This window comes from Plectropomus leopardus, chromosome 15, assembly GCF_026936395.1.
Source record: "Plectropomus leopardus strain MGB_pleo_1.0 chromosome 15, ASM2693639v1, whole genome shotgun sequence".
NCBI lineage: Eukaryota > Metazoa > Chordata > Actinopteri > Perciformes > Serranidae > Plectropomus > Plectropomus leopardus.
Window position 1 is genome coordinate 340001 of NC_142190.1, and position 18915 is coordinate 358915.

The 18915-nt window shown below is 39.9% G+C and overlaps 1 protein-coding gene across 2 annotated transcripts in view; it reads left to right on the plus strand.

The window, feature by feature from the left end:
• Window positions 1–14588, plus strand: part of apbb3 (amyloid beta precursor protein binding family B member 3) — a 16414-nt gene extending 1826 nt beyond the window's left edge. The window contains exons 2-12 of one of the 2 annotated variants that reach the window (XM_042499253.2): window positions 5677–5873; window positions 6096–6151; window positions 6236–6284; window positions 8029–8178; window positions 9061–9188; window positions 9634–9748; window positions 9896–9977; window positions 11317–11400; window positions 11493–11608; window positions 11695–11874; window positions 12350–14588. In XM_042499253.2, coding sequence (XP_042355187.1) covers window positions 5677–5873; window positions 6096–6151; window positions 6236–6284; window positions 8029–8178; window positions 9061–9188; window positions 9634–9748; window positions 9896–9977; window positions 11317–11400; window positions 11493–11608; window positions 11695–11874; window positions 12350–12598 — 1406 coding nt within the window. In that variant the 3' untranslated portion in view covers window positions 12599–14588. The remainder of the gene's footprint in view (window positions 1–5676; window positions 5874–6095; window positions 6152–6235; window positions 6285–8028; window positions 8179–9060; window positions 9189–9633; window positions 9749–9895; window positions 9978–11316; window positions 11401–11492; window positions 11609–11694; window positions 11875–12349) is intronic. The other variant, XM_088088611.1, reaches the window with a different exon arrangement.
• Window positions 14589–18915: the final 4327 nt, after the last annotated feature.

The window sequence follows — 18915 nt, forward strand, 5'->3', positions numbered from 1 at the left end:
ACTGAAACCAGAGAACCAAAGAAGAAGAGGACGGATTATCAGTCAACAAAAGAGACGAACGGAAGAGATTAGCAGACGTAAAGGACTTTTTTTTTTAAAAAGCCAAGAAAAACTTCAGTGAACTGTTTTCATAATTATATTCTACAGACTTTTTATAATCTTTCAGCATTATTTGGGTCCTTTCTTGCATTTTATTTTCTTTTGTGCGTGTGTGAATTCTCTCGTCCTTTTCACAGATTTCTTGCTGACCTTTGGGCCTTTTTTTTTCTTGTTTTCCTCGTTACGTTCTTCCCATGTAATTATATTAAAATAAAGCCAGTTTGCCAGGTCTCAAAGTATTAAATAAATAATGTGATTGTATTTTACATCTTTTGCTGAGGAACAGTTTTATGTGGCAGGAATTAAAAGTCCGTCCCTTATAGACGCCTGTCCCAAATATCAGCCTGTTGAGTTCAGTAATTTAAGAAAATAAAAGCTCAGCTTTGAACTGAAGTTTGATGCAAAATAAAGAACGAAGTCGATGTAACTTTTTCAGCCCACAAACGAACTTCTTATTTCAGGAAGCTCAGAGACGTCAGCGACTGTGTCCATTCGTCCAAAAATGTCCAAACACGCGTCCTCTCAGTCTCTGTGACAATGACATCATGTACAAACACATCAGGTGACCTTTTTTTACAGGATTTATAGCCCTCTGATTGGCCATCAGTCACATGACCCCACTGAGAGAATAGGTCAGACAGGACCTCACAACGACAGAAGAACAGAAACACACACACACACACACACACACGGACTGCGGGATACCAGGACACTCTGTCTGTGAGGTCATAATGACATCACTTCCTGCAGTCTGTCAGAGGAGGTGAGGCCAGTTAGTACCAATCAGATCGCCTGATTCCTGTGAGACAGTTAACCCTTTGAAATCTGAACAAATTGGTTTGATTAAATGCAAAAACTTAGGAAGAAAAAAAAATCAACCATCTGTACCTGAAAATAAGCAAAGAAAAATAAAATAAATAATGATTTAAAAAAAAGGGAACAACACAAATTACAAATTAGAGAAAAGGGCTGAAAGTGGAGAAAAAAATGCTACGTTTTATTTTATTTTTTAAGTATAATTATAACAGTTGTATTTTGTTGTTGTTTGGTTTTTTTAGTTTTATGTTTATTTTTCTGTTTTCTAAACTAACTTCCTGGTCATTTTTTGTCACCCAATTCATTTCTTAGGTCGTTTAATGCTTTCGTTTTCATTTTTCTATCGTTCTTTTTACTTTCTTGTTTTTATAAATTTCAGCTAATTTTTACTAGTTTCTTGTTAATTTTTGGGTCATGTCTTCTTTCACTGAAATCAAAGACATCAAGTTTGCTCAGGTTTCAAAGGGTTAAATGCTGCTCCCATCAAAGCATATATTCTGGTTGTGTACCGCCCACCAGGGGGTAATCTGGATAGCTTTGTCTCTGAAATGGACATGTTACTCTCTGACATCCCTGATGATGGCACACCACTGACTGTCATGGGAGACATGAACATTCACATTGACAGTACTCTCGCAAACAACTTTCTGGCACTCCTCTCCTCCTCTGCACTTGAACTAGCTCCTTCTCCTCCCACCCACAAAGCTGGTAAAGTCCTTGACTTGGTGCTGACTCGTAACTGCTCCATAGCAGATGTGACAGTTACCCCACTACACCTGTCAGACCATTTCTTGGTAAAATTTGCAGCTGCCTTTCCGCAATTGCAGACACCCACTCAGACAATTTCCCTCCGCAGAAACCATAAGTCCCTCACAGCAGCACAGCTGTCTGATGAGGTGAGCTCTGCCATGCCTGACCACTCACACTTCTCCTCACTTTCAGTTAATGAGGCTACAGAAACACTCTGTTCCTCTCTGGCATCCTCTCTGGACAAACTCTGCCCCCTGGTGTCCAAACCAGCCAAGAAAAAACAACCAAGTCCATGGCTCTCTGAAGCTCTGAGAGAACAAAGAACTGGACTCAGGGCAGCAGAAAGAAAGTGGCGTAAATCCCAAGAACCCACTGATTTGTCCTCATACAAACAGAAACTTGCTTCCTTTACCTCTTCCTTACAGTCCGCTAAGAAAGCCTTCTATCAGAACAAGATCTGTGCTGCTACTGACTCCAGAAAACTGTTTATGGTGTTTAACTCCTTGCTTTCTCCTCCAGCTGCTCAGCCTTCCCCTACACTGACTCCAGACATGTTTTCCTCCTTTTTCACTGAAAAGGTGGCTGCAATCAGCAACCAGTTCTCTGAGCCTGACCGGCCCAGTCAGCTCAAACCCACTACTGCTGCTTCACTCTGCTCTTTCGCTCCTCTGACCGAGGATGAGGTCTCCAGACTTCTTCTGAGCTCAAAACCTACAACATGTCCTCTCGATCCAATACCCACCCGCATCCTGCAGACCATCCTGCCCACGATCAAACCTGCAGTCACACACATTGTCAATTCCTCCCTAAAAACTGGCACTTTTCCTGCTACTTTTAAGCAAGCCCGTGTCACCCCACTGCTCAAAAAGCCTAATCTCAACCCCGCCCAGGTTGAAAACTACAGGCCAGTCTCACTTCTACCATTTCTGTCGAAAATACTGGAGCGCGCAGTATTTAACCAGGTCTCTGAACACTTGTGGAACAACAACCTACTCGACTCCTTTCAGTCTGGCTTCAGGTGTGACCACTCCACTGAGACTGCACTCCTGTCAGTCACTGAGTCACTGAGACTGGCTCGAGCTGCTGGTCAATCCTCTGTCCTACTGCTGCTGGACCTGTCTGCTGCCTTTGACACGGTGAACCATCAAATCCTCCTCTCCACACTCTCTGAGCTCGGCATCTCAGGTTCTGTCCTATGGTGGTTCAAGTCCTACCTCACAGGCAGATCCTTCAGAGTGTCATGGCGAGGAGAGGTGTCTAGGCCACATGGCCTATCGACAGGGGTTCCTCAGGGGTCGGTGCTTGGTCCCCTACTCTTCTCTCTGTACACCACCTCACTCGGTGCAGTGATCCGCTCCCACGGTTTCTCCTACCGCTGCTATGCTGATGACACTCAGCTCTTCCTCTCCTTTCCACCTGATGACAGAACGGTCTCAGCTCGGATATCAGCGTGTCTGGCTGATATCTCCACATGGATGAAGGAACGCCACCTTCAGCTAAATCTGTCTAAGACCGAGCTCATGGTCTTTCCAGCTTGTCCATCTGTTCAGCCTCGGATCAGTGTCCAACTAGACTCGAGCCTACTTGTGCCCACAAACTCAGCCAGAAACCTGGGTGTCATGATTGATGACCAGCTGACCTTTAAGGTTCATGTGGCCTCAGTTTCTCGGTCTTGTCGTTATGCCCTCTACAACATCAGGAAGATCAGACCCTTCCTGACCCAACAGGCCACACAGCTTCTGGTTCAGGCTCTTGTGATCTCACGCATTGACTACCGCAACTCTCTTCTGGCAGGCCTCCCTGCATGCTCATTCAAACCTCTTCAGATGATCCAGAACGCAGCAGCACGTCTGGTCTTCAACCAGCCCAAAACAGCACATGTCACCCCGCTGCTAATTTCTCTTCACTGGCTTCCAGTGGCAGCCAGAATCAAATTCAAAGCACTTCTCTTGGCTTACAAAACAATCACAAGAACTGCTCCAGCCTACCTGGAATCCCCGATCCAGGTCTGCTCTCCTTCTCGCCCACTACACTCTGCATGCGAAAGATGCTGTGCGGCACTTCTTCTGCCACTAGACGGCAATACCTGTGACCAATCACACCTGAAGCACTTTTTGCAATTACTAAGGGTTTTTTCCTTAAGTCTAAATTCTTGCTTGTGTTGTACATCGCTTTGGATAAAAGCGTCTGCTAAATGAAATTGTAGAATTGTAGAATTAAATACGCCTCATGTAGAGCCTATACGTGGCTGTAGCCTCAATTGTAGCCCAAATTCTTTTGAGAAAGACTTTTTTTAGAAAGAATTATTTTTTTAAAAAGAAACATGAAAATTGGGAGGTAAAATAAAGTTCTTTAAAAAGGGGAAAATCAGAGCATTTTTAAATTAAAAACAATTATCTACATTTTGTAAAATAAAAAAGTGACATTCTCTTTTAAAGAAAAAAATAACATAATACAGAAAATAACCTAAATCGTTATAATGCTTTCATATACCATTTTCTTGATTATTTTTCCCTAGAATTTTTAAATTTACTAATAATTTTCTCTCTCTTATCCAGTCATTTTTCTTGTCAACTTTTCATTATTTCTTGCAATTTGCAGGCTTATCTGCTAAAGGAGCTTATGGCTATTTTCACACACACATATATATATATATATATATATTTAAATAACTCAAAGTATTATGCTTGGGGTTTTAAGGGTTTAAATGCTTCTGAAAGGCATCTGAAAGGCAACAGAACTGAATCCAGGTTTTAAAGGGTTAATCCCCCCATCATACATATGGTTTTCTTTTGATCAGCTGATTCAGCAGTTTCTGTCTCTCAGGGTTTATTAATTATTCAGATCGTCTCCTGTTTCCTGTCCCGCTGCTGTCTGACCTCCGGTCACTCTGGACATTTTGTTCTGGACGGACGACACACACTAAGAGACAAGAGATACGTGTCCCAGAGACATGATGGACGTCAGCTGGTCATATTTGCACAATAATTCTGTGGTTACTCACGTGATCTTCTTCTTCTTCTCCTCCATGAAACACGTTTTTAGATGAGGTCAGCATCTCTGGAGTTTGTCCAGAAATCCACCTGCAAATCACAGAAAAAAGCTGTTTTTTTGTTGAATGTTTTTAAATTTTAAAGTTGTCCAAATCAGAATACTTTCTTCAAATTAACCCCTGAAACCCCAAACAAAGTGGTGCAATTTCTTTCAGAAACATGGAATAAGGCAATTAGTAGATAAAGAAAATCATCTTTAAAAAGCAAGGGAAATGTCTCATGATAAGAGAAAAATGGTGGGAAAACTATATTTAAATGATCATAATTACATATTTATAATTATTTTGAGAAGTTATTATAATTTTTTAAATACCTTTTGCAAGTCATTTCTGAGTTGACAAAGCCAAAAAAATCAGGAAGAAATGATCAAACAATACAAAAAAATTACCAGGAATATAAGTAAAGAGTAAGAAAAGTACCAAAAACGAACAAGATATAATTATTTTAATTATAAACATAGTTTTCTGGACATTTTACCTCACTTGTGTTCTTTTGTTAAGTTTTTTTTCTTCTACACTTACTTTTTATTAATACTAATAGCACTTTTGGTTCATTTCTTGTTAATTTTTGGATCACATCTTCTCTTGTTGCTCACTGCCTTCTTCCTGTTTTTAGAGGAAATCAAGCCAATTTTCTCACGTTTCAGGTTTGTCCAAATAAGCCCTTTAAAAACTGAGCAAGAAGACAATGAGCAATGAAACAAGACATGACCCAGTACAAGAGTACACAAGACTTGCCTGAAAATTTGTTAAACACAAATGAAATTTTAAAAAAAGGTAAAACAAATAAAAGCATAAGTGCTTAAAATGATATAAAGAAAAGTGAGGTGACTCCAGGTTTCAAAGGGTTAACCTGGTTCGTCTAAATTCACAGTTTAAAAACAATCAAACAAAAAAACAAACAACTAAAAACAACCTTCAGTTTAAAATGTGATTTTTTTAATGTTCTCCCTGTTCAGACAACATCTGGACGGACCAGAACCTGCTGCTGGACCCGGACCTGCCCTCCGGCTGGAGAACCATCAAAGACTCTACGGGAACTTACTACTGGCACGTTCCTACCGGCGCCACCCAGTGGCAACACCCCTGCCTCAGCGGGACGCCACAGCTGCTCGACACTCAGGTGACCAACTCCTCACCGTACCTGGTTAACCTGGTTAGTCTTAATTTAACCCGTTTAATCTCAGTTTAACCCGGTTAGTCTCAGTTTAACCAGGTTAGTCTCAGTTTAACCCGGTTAGTCTCAGTTTAACCCGTTTAATCTCAGTTTAACCCGGTTAGTCTCAGTTTAACCCGGTTAGTCACAGTTTACCTGGTTAGTCTCAGTTTAACCCGGGTCAGATGCACTGTCTTCTTCTGTGGTGTCATATTTCAACAGGAGGAGGCGGGACAACATAGATCCAACAGAGACTCAAATGGACCACCTGAGGCCAGGTAACACACACACACGCACGCACGCACGCACGCACGCACACACATGCACACAGAGTTTATATGAATTCTGTTTTTTTCTTGCAGGTCTTCGTGGCATGAGGATTATCTCACCAACCACGACCCCAACGCCAAGGTGCCAACAACAACCACAACAACACAATCAAAACATCACCAATAACTACACACTAACAACAATAACAACAACTACTACTATGACTACTACTACTACTATTACTCCAACAACTACTATGGCAATTACTACAACAACAACATCAGTAATACAACAACAATACAACATCACCAATAACTACACACTAACAACAATAACAAAAACATTAACAACTACAACAATACAACAATAACAATACTACAATAACAATACTACAATATTACAACAACAACACCAACAATACAACAACACCAATAACTACACACTAACAACAATAACAAAAACATTAACAACTACAACAATACAACAATAACAATACTACAATATTACAACAACACCACCAACAATACAACAACACCAATAACTACACACTAACAACAATAACAAAAACATTAACAACTACAACAATACAACAATAACAATACTACAATATTACAACACCAACAATACAACAACACCAATAACTACACACTAACAACAATAACAAAAACATTAACAACTACAACAATACAACAATAACAATACTACAATAATACCACAACAACAATACAAAAACATCACCAATAACTACACACTAACAACAAAACAAAAATGTTAACAACTACATCTACTACTACAACTACAACTACAACGACAACATCAACTACTACACAGTAACTGCTAATACTACTATTACAACAACTACACTATCAACATCATCAGCAACTACCACAACAACTACTACTACTACTATTACAGCAATTACGCCATCAATAATGTCAACAACTACTGCAACAACAACAACTACTACTACAACTACAACATCAACAACAACTACAACTACTACTACTATTACTACAACCACACCATCAACATAATCAACAACTACCACTACAGCAACTTTTACTCCTACTTTTACTACTACATCAAGAACAACGCAATAACAACTAAACTACTACAACCCAACATGGTGCAGTAGTAGTGGTAGTAGTACTAGTATTCTGTGTGAGGGTCCGTGCACCAGGGATGGTGCCTGCTGTAAAACCCTCTGAGATAAATTTAGACAGATTTGTGAAGGTGAACCTTATCACTAAACGTGACACTGATAATCTCTCTCTGTTTCAGTGAGAGGTGTCATCAGATGGTTAATTAAACCTTTAATAAATGTTTTAATAAATAATAAATGACCTCGGAGATCAGACAGGACACTTCGTAAAGCTCCCTCGTGTGTTTCTGTCTGTCTACAGTCGGACAAACAGTCGGAAACACGCTGAAACGCTCCGCGGAGCTCTGAGCTGAGAGGACGGGACGTTTATTTCAATCATTCAAAAAATATAAACAAAGAGAGCGATTATTGATCAGCAGCGTTTTATTGATCTAAAGGTTGTTTTCTGATGGTTGCCATGGTGAACTGTGATGTCACAGGAAGTTGAGGATGACATCATGTCAGACGGTGTTGACGTGAATAAAGTGAGAGCTGCTGTCGGTCGGCCGGAGCTGTAATCTGCTCTAATCTCTCTCTGCTCGACCTCCCTCCACCACCGCCTCACTAATCTGATTTAATCTGTCCGTCTCTCCGTCCCTCCGTCTGTCCGTCTGTCCGTCTGTGTCCTGGTTTCTCTGTTTGTCACCCAACGACTCACTGACCGCTAAATCTCGTCATCTGTCTCTCCCTTTTGTTCTGTCTCTCTGTCTGTCTGTCCTCCTCTCGTCTCTGTCTGTCCCTCAGTGCTTCGCCGTGCGCTCTCTGGGCTGGCTGGAGGTGGAGGAGGAGGACTTGTCTCCGGGTCGCAGCAGTCTCGCTGTCAGTAACGTCATCCAGCAGCTGTCTCACTGCAGCAGCCCCGAGCAGAGAGACAGGCAGGGCGCCTGGGGGGAGGTGAGACACCTTTACCTGTCCATCCGTCCATCCGTCCATCTGTCCGTCTGTCCGTCTGTCTTCATTACACACTGACCCAGAAACCTGCTCACACCGAATAAAAGCAGGAGTCAGCCGTCAGTAAATCCTCTGATATTTAATGTTCACACTGATGAACTTGTGCTCTAAAAAAGGAGGAAAATCATCAGAAATATTCCTGTCATTAAATCATCAAAAGATTTGAAGAAAAAAATGACAAAATCTATTTTTTTAATTGTAAAAAAGAAATATAAAGAAGAAAAGCCAGATACTTATCAGCAAAATAAATTTTAAGAAAAATATTTTGCTGATTCTTTTTCTTCAAAATTTTTGGTGATTTTTCAAGAAAACATTTCAGTGATTTTTCTTTGCAAATTCTTGGTGATTTTATTTTCTTTGGAAAAAATGTTTGGCGATTTTTCAAGAAAACATTTTGCAGGGTTTTTTTTTCAAAGATTTTGGTGATTTTTTTTAATCTTAATAAATCTGAAGCACTTTAAATGTTTTGCTAATATTTTTTTCTCAAGAAAAAAAGTGTTTTTTTCTGTATTTTTGTTGTGTTTTTCCTTTAAAAATGTATAGCAACTTTTAAGGAAAATATTTCGGCAATTTTTTTTCTCAAATTTTTTTTATTAAAGAAATATTTGGGCCCTTTGGGGTGTTGATTGAAGAAAATGTTTTGGTGATTTTATTTTCCTTTATCAGAAGGTGTTGCAGCATCAAACTCACACAAAAAAATAAAGTTTATCAGTTTGAACATTAACAATTCGGCCTACATCTTCCTTTACATCTCTGTCCGTCCACTCTGTCTCTGTCCACTCTGTCTCTGTCCTCTCTGTCTCTGTCCTCTCTGTCTGTCCACAGGGACGAGAGATGATGCTGGTCCTGAAGAAAGACACTCTGACCCTGTTGGACCCGTTAGACCACACCCCCCTGCACTGTCAGCCAATCATCAACATCCGTGTGTGGGGGGTGGGCTGCAACAACGGCAGGTGAGCCAATCACAGGCAGCGTCACGTTTCTACACCCGGCCAATCAAGAGCAAGCTAACAGTTTCCCTCCGCTTTCAGTCTTTGTGCTAAGCTAAGCTAACGGCACACGCTCCCAGTCTGTTTCTGCACCCTCAAAACAAACGCACCTGTTTGTTTGTTTACCTGTCTTTGTTTGTTTGTTTACCTGTCTTTGTTTGTTTGTTTACCTGTCTGTTTGTTTACCTGTGTGTGTGTTTGTTTGTTTACTTGTTTGCACTAACCCTGTCACTCTCTCTGTTTCTCAAACACTCGTCCTCCACCTGGGCAGGGACAGGTAAACACACCTCACAGCCTCCGCCATACGTCAGGGTCACTAACCTGCTGCTCACATGACTGACGGAGCGCCAGCTGGTCACATGACTCTGTGAATGTGTGTGTGTATGTGTGTGTGTGTGTGTGTGTTCAGGGACTTTGCGTTCGTGGCGGGCGATAAGGACAGCTGCGTGCTCAAGTGTCACGTGTTTCGCTGCAACGCTCCGGCCAAAGCCATCGCCACGGCGCTGCACGAGATGTGCTCCAAGGTCAGTCAGTCCCCGAACTCACCTGAAGACTCGCTCAGGCGAGACGCTATCCTTGTTAGCTTAGCACGTTAGCATGTTAGCACGTTAGCATGCTCACGCCAGCTGCTCAGGTGACGACGATGTCGCTGTCATGTGATTTCTCCGCAGATGATGTCAGAGAAGGCGCTGATGCGGCCATCTCGCTCACTGACCATGGAGAGCATCTCACCTGAAGACCTGCCCCGACAAGGTGACTCACCTGTCCTCTGACATCACCTGCTGCTCTCTGATTGGCTGTTTGTTATGGGGCGTTACGTGTTCATGTTGTCCATCTGAAACATCCCATTCTATTGAACGTGATATCTTAAGGACACCTTTAGAGATGTTTTTGAAATTTGGCACAAACGTTCATTTTGACTCAAAGATGGACTGATTAAATTTTGGTGTTTATAGGTCAAACATCAAGGTCACTGTGACCTTACGCGTTTCATTCTTTTGAATATGAAATTGTGAACACAATATCTCAAGAACACCTTTGGAGAGGTTTTTAAAATTTGGCACAAACATTCTGTTTGACTCAGCGATGAACTTAGATTTGGGTGGTCATAGATCAAAGATTAAGGTCACTGTGACCTTATGTGTTTCATTCTTTTGAATGTGACATTGTGAAATTGATAACTTAAGAATGTCTTCCGGGAATCTCTTCAGATTTGGCTCAAACGTTCACTAAGAATTAGCAATGACCTGATTAGAATTCGGTGGTCATAGTGTCATGCCATGCATCTAATTAAAAAAATTATTACCCCAAAATACCTTAAAGGTGGTTTCTAGACCTTCTTTTTCCCATTATAGGGTTTTTTGGGGAATTTTTCCTTAGTGGATGTAAGGGTCCGGGCAAAGAGGAATGGTGCCTGCTGTAAAGCCCTCTGAGACAAATTGTGATTTGTGATGATGGTCTTTGTAATTCAAACTAACTTGCATTGACATGAATTAAAATTTGGCACAAACATTCACTTGGACAGTGAACTGATTCAATATTGGCCAAAGGTCAAAGGTCAAGGTCAGAGTGACCTGTTCTGTCTCACTCTTGTGGCAGTGATTATCTCAAAACACCTTGAGGGAATTTAAAAAATGTTGACACAAACGTGCATTTACACCTAACAATGAACTGATAAGAATTTGAATGCAAAGGTCACTGTGACCTTGACCTTTGGATTCATCTTGTTTTGTGAACCTGATTATCTCAAAACACCTTAATGGAATGTCTTCAGATTTGGCACAAGCGTTCACTTAGTTGAATTCAATTAATCAATTACTTGATTAGAAATTGGTGGTCATAGGTCATTGTGGTCTTACGTGTATCTCTTTCTAATGAACGTGATTTTTCCAAAACACGTTGAGTTACTTGATGATGAACTGATTAGAATTTGGTCAGAGGTCACTGTGAACCATCATCTCTCTTGAACATGATATCTCAAAAATGCCTCGAGGAATTTTTTTCAGATTTGGCACAAACGTTCACTCAGACTTACAGATGAGCGGATGAGAATTTGGAGGTCAAAGGTCACTCTGGTTTTCTGCTGTTTCAGTGGAGTTTCTGGAGGCGGTGCGGCAGCAGGTGCAGAAGTTCGAGGTGCAGTACATCGGTAACCTGCCGGTGTCCCGAGCGATGGGTAACACACCTGAGCATCCAGCTCTGTGATTGGTTGTAAAGACGCTGCTGGTTACCTGTCCAGGTGGACTCTAACGTGCTCATGTGTCGCAGGTATGGAGGTGCTGAACCGAGCGATCGAGAGCATCATGAACTCCACCGACAGAGACGAGTGGGAGCCGGCGGTGGTCCACGTCACCGACAACATCCTGTCTCTGTGGAGGGGAGAGGTACCGCCGCCGCCGTCCTCCGTTAGTCCGCCAGGTGATGGTTCATCAGCTGACTTCGTGTCCTCTATCTCATTGGTTCCTGACAGGAAGGGGAGGAGCCTCTCTGGGAATGTCAGGTGCGTTTCCTCACCTTTCTGGGCGTCGGCCACGACAGCCACACCTTCGCTGTGATCGTTGATGGCGGCACGCAGCAGTTTGAGTGTCATGTGTTCTGGTGCGAGCCGGATGCAGGGATCCTGTCCGAGGCCGTCCAGGCCGCATGTATGGTGAGTGCACACCTGCGCAGGTACGCCCAAACACCTGAATGCTGAAGCGCCTCTGAGAGAAAAATCAGAATAATTTGTGAAAAAAAATCATAAGAATTTCAGGTAAAAAAGCTGTAATAATTTAAGAAAAAGTCATATTTTTTTAAGAAAAGATGAAAAAAGTCAAAAAAATTTGAAAAAAACGTCCTGTCATTTGAGGGAAAAAATTGTAAAAATGTAAAAAAAAAAAAACTCCTACAAAAAACAAGAGTAATAATTTTAGAAACTTAAAAAAATAATCTGATTAAAAATTAGAGCTATTTTAGGAAAGTTGTACAAATTTGAGAGAAAAATTTTAATTATGAAAAATGTTCCAATAATGAGAAATAACATTTGTCATTAATTTGAGAAAAACACGGGTTGTATGAATTTGATCGAGGTCATGATATCTTTCAGGACCTTTGACCTCTGACCTCCGTCCCCTCCTGTCCATCAGGTCCAGTATCAGAAGTGTCTGGTGGCTCAGACTCCTCCTCCCAGGACCAAGTCGTGGCGTGCGGCCCAGTCGAAGGTCAAACGGGCGAACTCCATGGATGCCTTCCCTGCGCTTGCCTCCCGTCTCCATGGCAGCAGCAGCGGCGGCGTGATGACATCGAGGATTACCAAGAGCAACGGCAGCAGCAGCGTGAGGAAGGGGATGCTGGCGTTCTTCGAGACTTTCCGCAAACAGACCGCCACCTCCTAATGACGGGGGCGGGGCCACCAGGGACACGTGTCAGCGGAGGTCGCCGACGCTCCAGAACTGAAACGTCTCCAGGCCGACTCGTGAACTCGTGTCTCTGGTGGTCCGACCGGCTGACTGTGCCGCCTTCTCCACCACCAGCGACGCCCCGCAGACCGCCGTCGCCTTCCGTCTGTCGGGCCAGAAATACACCTGTTTGAACTCTCACCTGTTGACGGCGAGCTCGGCGCAGCAACAGCGGGCTGGAGGACACGAAGACACGGCTCGACTGGACCTGCAAACCTGCGAGGACCCGGATCAGAGACGCCGTCCACCAGCGTCTCTGCTGAGTCAGCTGGAAACCTCCTCAGGACGATCGGGCGCTCACGTCGAAAAAAAAGAAAAAAAAAAGAAACCGGAGTGTGATGCTTTCCAACGAGTCGCCGATCGCTGACTGACCCTCTGAGCCTCGTTCACCCTCTGAGCCTCGTTCACCCTCTGAGCCTCGTTCACCCTCAAACTCCCCGAATAACTGAACCTGAGCGCAGAAACACCGTGCGTGACTCCTGTCTGTCCTCGCTTCAAGCTTCGTATGTAGTGAAATATTAAAGAGCTGCAGTTTGTGTCTCTGACCACCGGAGGGCCGAACACCGACGCTGCGTTCATCGACCTACCCCTTTATTCTTCTTCGTTAGTGTCACACAGGACGGCGGGTCAAAGGTCACCACGGTCTCCGTGAAGGAGAGAAATCAACACGTTTATTTCTGCTCAACATTTCAGCCGAGAGTCCGAGTCGCCGTCAGAGAAACACGTCGCAGAAAAACTCTCAATCATTTTAGAAAAACTTATCAATTTTAGAAAAAAAGTAACAATAATTTTGCTTTAAGAAGTAAAAATAAATTAGTAAAAGTTGGTAACAATTTCAGAATAAAGTTATTTGGAAAAAGTAATAATAAAAAAAAGTTGGAATAATTTGATGAAAGCATCTTAATTAAAGAAAAAGTTGAATAAAAATGTAACAATTTGAGAAAAAAGTCATTATAATTTGATTTGATTTGAAGTAACAATATCTTGATTTTAAAAAGTAAAAACATTTGAATAAAATGTAGTAACAGTTTGAGAAAAATAATAATAATTTGGGAAAAAAGTCACAATATTTTGAAAAGAAAAAGTTGAAAATTGCACCAAAATGTAATATGCTAACGAGAATGAAGGTACATTTTGTGAAAACAGCTTTAAGTTTTTGATAATAAATAAATAAATAAAAATATTAGCGCCAAAATAAAGTTACAGTGATGAAGTAATCAGTTTAGGAGGAAAAAAGTTGCAATGTTACCAGAACAAAATTTAAATGTTACCCAAAATATCAAAAAGTAAAAATTGAATAAATATTTTTTTTATGACTTTTTCTTAAAATGCAAAAAAACATCGGCCAGATAGTCTGTTATACTTTGTCTTTTTTTAAAACAAAATTATAAAAATGATAACTAAAACAGTTATTTATTCAGCACTTTTAAAACTGATTTTTTTCTGTTGAGATGTTTTTCTGAACAGCGTCCGGATTCTTGTTCGATACCTCAGAAAAGACTTTAAAAACGACTGAAACACAAACATAACGCTGCATTTTAAAGGTGAAAACGATGCGTGTGCGGCATGAGCCTGACGTCAGCGAACGCACCACCAACAAACCGTCGGCGAACGCCGGCGGCACTTTGACCTTTTGACCTGCAGTTTGCATGTCAGGCACAAATGACAGCATGGAGGGTCATTAAACTTATGTGAATGTACAGACGGATCCCAAATATTTAACTCAACATATTTAACGCGCGGAGGCGGCCCTGCTGCCTCCTGATTGGCTGAAGCTCCTGTAGATAGAAGCTGTGGTGTGTTTAATGTCAGTAGGAAATCTCAGCGACAGCTCTGAGGTTTCTGTCTTCATGTCTGAAATACTTTGGCACAAATTAAATCGATGATGTCATGTATAAATGAACCAGAAATAAACGGATGAACAGATTCTGTCCTCAGCGTGACGCGTCTCATTTTCTTCTTCTGCTGCTTTTTATCGGCTCAGTGCGACATTCAACACCAACGACACGAAGCCAGGAGGACCGAAAATAACGCACTCAGGAGAGAAAAACCACGAACACGAAGAATATCAGGAGAGAAACCTCATGATGCGCCGAGAGGAAAATCCCAATAATCTGAGAACAAAGTCTCAATATTTTGACAATAAAACGATAAATATTAGGAGCAAAAAATCTTAATGTTTTGACAATAAAGTTGCAATAATTTAACAATAAAGTAATAATATTAGGAGGAAAGAGTGATGGTGTTTCGAGAAAAAAACGAGAAAAAAGTATAGTTTGAAACTGAAGTAATATTAGAAGCAAATGAATAAATGAAACAACAAAACAAGCATGAAGACACAACAACAACACGACTACAAAGAGACACAAAATAAACTACAGAGACACAAAAAACTACAAAGACACAAAATAAACTACAGAGCTACAAAAAATACAAAGACACAAAATAAACTACAGAGATACAAAAAACTACAAAGACACAAAATAAACTACAGAGATACAAAAAATACAAAGACACAAAATAAACTACAGAGACACAAAATAAACTACAGAGACACAAAATAAACTACAGAGCTACAAAAAATACAAAGACACAAAATAAACTACAGAGATACAAAAAACTACAAAGACACAAAATAAACTACAGAGACACAAAAAACTAGACACAAAATAAACTACAGAGACACAAAATAAACTACAGAGATACAAAAAACTACAAAGACACAAAATAAACTACAGAGATACAAAAAATACAAAGACACAAAATAAACTACAGAGATACAAAAAACTACAAAGACACAAAATAAACTACAGAGATACAAAAAACTACAAAGACACAAAATAAACTACAATGACACAAAATAAACTACAGAGATACGAAAAACTACAAAGACACAAAATAAACTACAAAGACACAAACTAAACTACAGAGACAAAAAATACAAAGAGACACAAAATAAACTACAGAGATACAAAAAACTACAAAGACACTAAATAAACTACAGATACAAAAAACTACAAAGACACAAAATAAACTACAAAGACAAAAAATAAACTACAGAGACATAAAAAACTACAAAGACACAAAATAAACTACAGAGATACAAAAAACTACAAAGACACAAAATAAACTACAGAGACACAAAAAACTACGACACAAAATAAACTACAGAGATACAAAAAACTACAGACACAAAATAAACTACAGAGACACGAAAAACTACAAAGACACAAAATAAACTACAGAGATACAAAAAACTACAAAGACACAAAATAAACTACAGAGATACAAAAAATACAAAGACACAAAATAAACTACAGAGATACAAAAAACTACAAAGACACAAAATAAACTACAGAGATACAAAAAATTACAAAGACACAAAATAAACTACAGAGACACAAAAAACTACAAAGAAACAAAATAAACTACAAAGACACAAAATAAACTACAGAGACACAAAAAAACTACAAAGACACAAAATAAACTACAGAGATACAAAAACTACAGACACAAAATAAACTACAGAGATACAAAAAATACAAAGACACAAAATAAACTACAGAGATACAAAAAACTACAAAGACACAAAATAAACTACAGAGACACAAAAAACTACAAAGACACAAAATAAACTACAAAGACACAAAAGAAACTACAGAGACACAAAAAACTACAAAGACACAAAAGAAACTACAAAGACAAAAAAATACAAAGAGACACAAAATAAACTACAGAGACAAAAAAATACAAAGAGACACAAAATAAACTACAGAGATACAAAAAAATACAGAGACACAAAATAAACTACAGAGACAAAAAATACAAAGAGACACAAAATAAACTACAGAGACAAAAAAATACAAAGAGACACAAAATAAACTACAGAGATACAAAAAACTACAGAGACACAAAAAAACTACAGAGACACAAAAAACTACAAAGAGACACAAAATAAATACAGAGACACAAAAAACTACAAAGAGACAAAAAAAATAATACAGAAAAGGGGAAACAAAGAGACAAAAAGCAAATACAAAAAGACACGGAAAGTGAGGAGATGCTAAAGACATGCAGAGACACAAAATAACAATAAAGAAGCAAAAGAAGCAAGAAGATGCATTTAAAGGGTCAAAACGACAACAGAAAAACCCAAAACCAGCTCCGAGTCTGGTTTTTGAGGTGCTCCTCAGAGGGAAAGATTTTACTTTTAGTTACTTTAGTTACTTTAGTTACTTTACGGATTCATATTACTGATACAAAATATCACCAATAATGACGACTGAAATCTGAGTTCAGAGTTTGTTAAGAAAGTTATTTGAAGACATCTCAAAACTGATCAGTTAATCAATAACAAAAACTGGTTTTAGTCCAAACGCTTCGGGATGTTTGATTTATCCAACAGGTGACAGAAAAAAAACACACAAAGAAACCACCTGCGGCTCCACCTGAGGGGGGGGGTTGACAAAAAACACAAAACTTTATTTAATCAATAAATGTATTCATCTATCTGTCTGTCTTCAAATGATCGATAACACAAGCTGACCCGGGAATCCAGAAATCCATCCACACAGGAGACAAACACAGGAGACAAACACAGGAGACAAACACAGGAGACAAACACAGGAGACAGAGGGACTGTGACGTCACCCTGTCCTCGTGCCGCTGCCGCCTCTTTCCTCGCGCACAATCGATTCATTAATCGATCGGTCGAGAAGCGAACGAACCGGAGCGCCGGCAGCAGAGCGAGCTGATGATCTGAAGGTAAGCGGATATTCTGAGTCCAGACTCCGCCGACAAAACGCGCTGTTTCAGAAACTGTACTGTTTTAAGAGCAGCGAGGATGACCTTCGCTGGGCTTCCTTACATTTCTTACTTGGATTTGTTTTTGGCTTTCGGCCTCCGGATGGTTGAAAAAGAAGCAGCTGCTTCACAGAAATTCACTGTTTCTTCTCATTAACTTCGCTTCACTTTTAAAGAGCAATTCTCATAAAAAAAGCGTCAAACTGTCAAAATCGGTCAAATCCGCGCAGCGAGGCGTGTTTAATGTAGGACGAATTTAAGAGTAGAAACTCTCACTTCATAAAATATCATAAATCTTGTTTCCTCAGGTGATATTTCCAACTGCTGCACCGAAAAATATTAAAATTAAACATTTATGAACGGAGTCTGGTGTCGCTGCCAGCTGAACATCCTGCACTTCTGCTGTGCGAATAAAGGTTCAATTTAGCAAAACTAACATCCGTAATAATCATAATTACTATGTTCTGTAGTACTGAGCAATCATAGATAAAGGCTATACTCAGATTCAGGTGGAATTATGCTGACTTATTTAACCCTTCTAAGCCTGGGCCATTTGGTTTGATTTCTTTCATAAACATGAGAAAAAAAGTAATGAGCGACTTAACAAGACCCCCCCCCCCCCAAAAAAAAGACAACGAAAATAAACAAGAAAACGATCACACAAAAGTGCTTACATTTTTTTTAAATGTGTTGTTTTCCCCCTGAAACACAATTTAAAAACACATTTCATGTCAAACTGATCTTTTTTTCTCATGTTGTCTCTCAGGGTTCAAAGGGTTAAACATCAGTGAAATGTCCTTTAATCCTCAGATCACCAGATTTAAATCTGAGTTTGTAATAAAGTTTGTGTTCAGAAGATGATGAACATTAACAGGTTTTTAAGGAGTTCATGTTCAGCTGTCACGCTCCAAAAAAACAACATTTCTGAATTTCTTTTATTGTTATTGTGTGCAGCACGTGACCGACTGGTTTAACTGGAAACATGTTTACTGGGAAATGCTGTCAAATACAAACAAAACGTCTGTTTGCTGCAAACTGGTCGAGTCAACAATGAGTGTGTGTTGGTTGCCATGGAGACGGATGGATTAGATTAGTGCTGGTATGGAAGCAGCTGATGAGACATGAGATGAGCTCAGCAGGACGTAAACGTGTCACGTGATTTACACATTTAGTCTTTTTATGACTAAAATGATTTTCTGCCGTAAAATAATCCGCTGACGGATTCACATTGTTCTTTTAATGAGAATAAAACTCTAAAAAATCAAACTCATATTCACGTCTCTGCGACTAAAAAACACTGAAGAGAAACTGTTTAGTCTTGCTTGAAAAATAAACCATTAAATTTATTATCAAACTTAGATAATTCTTCATTTTTTACAAATAAATCAAAATATATGTATATGCATGTAAAATATCAATCTAACAGAGAACCGCAGTGCAAGAAAAACAGT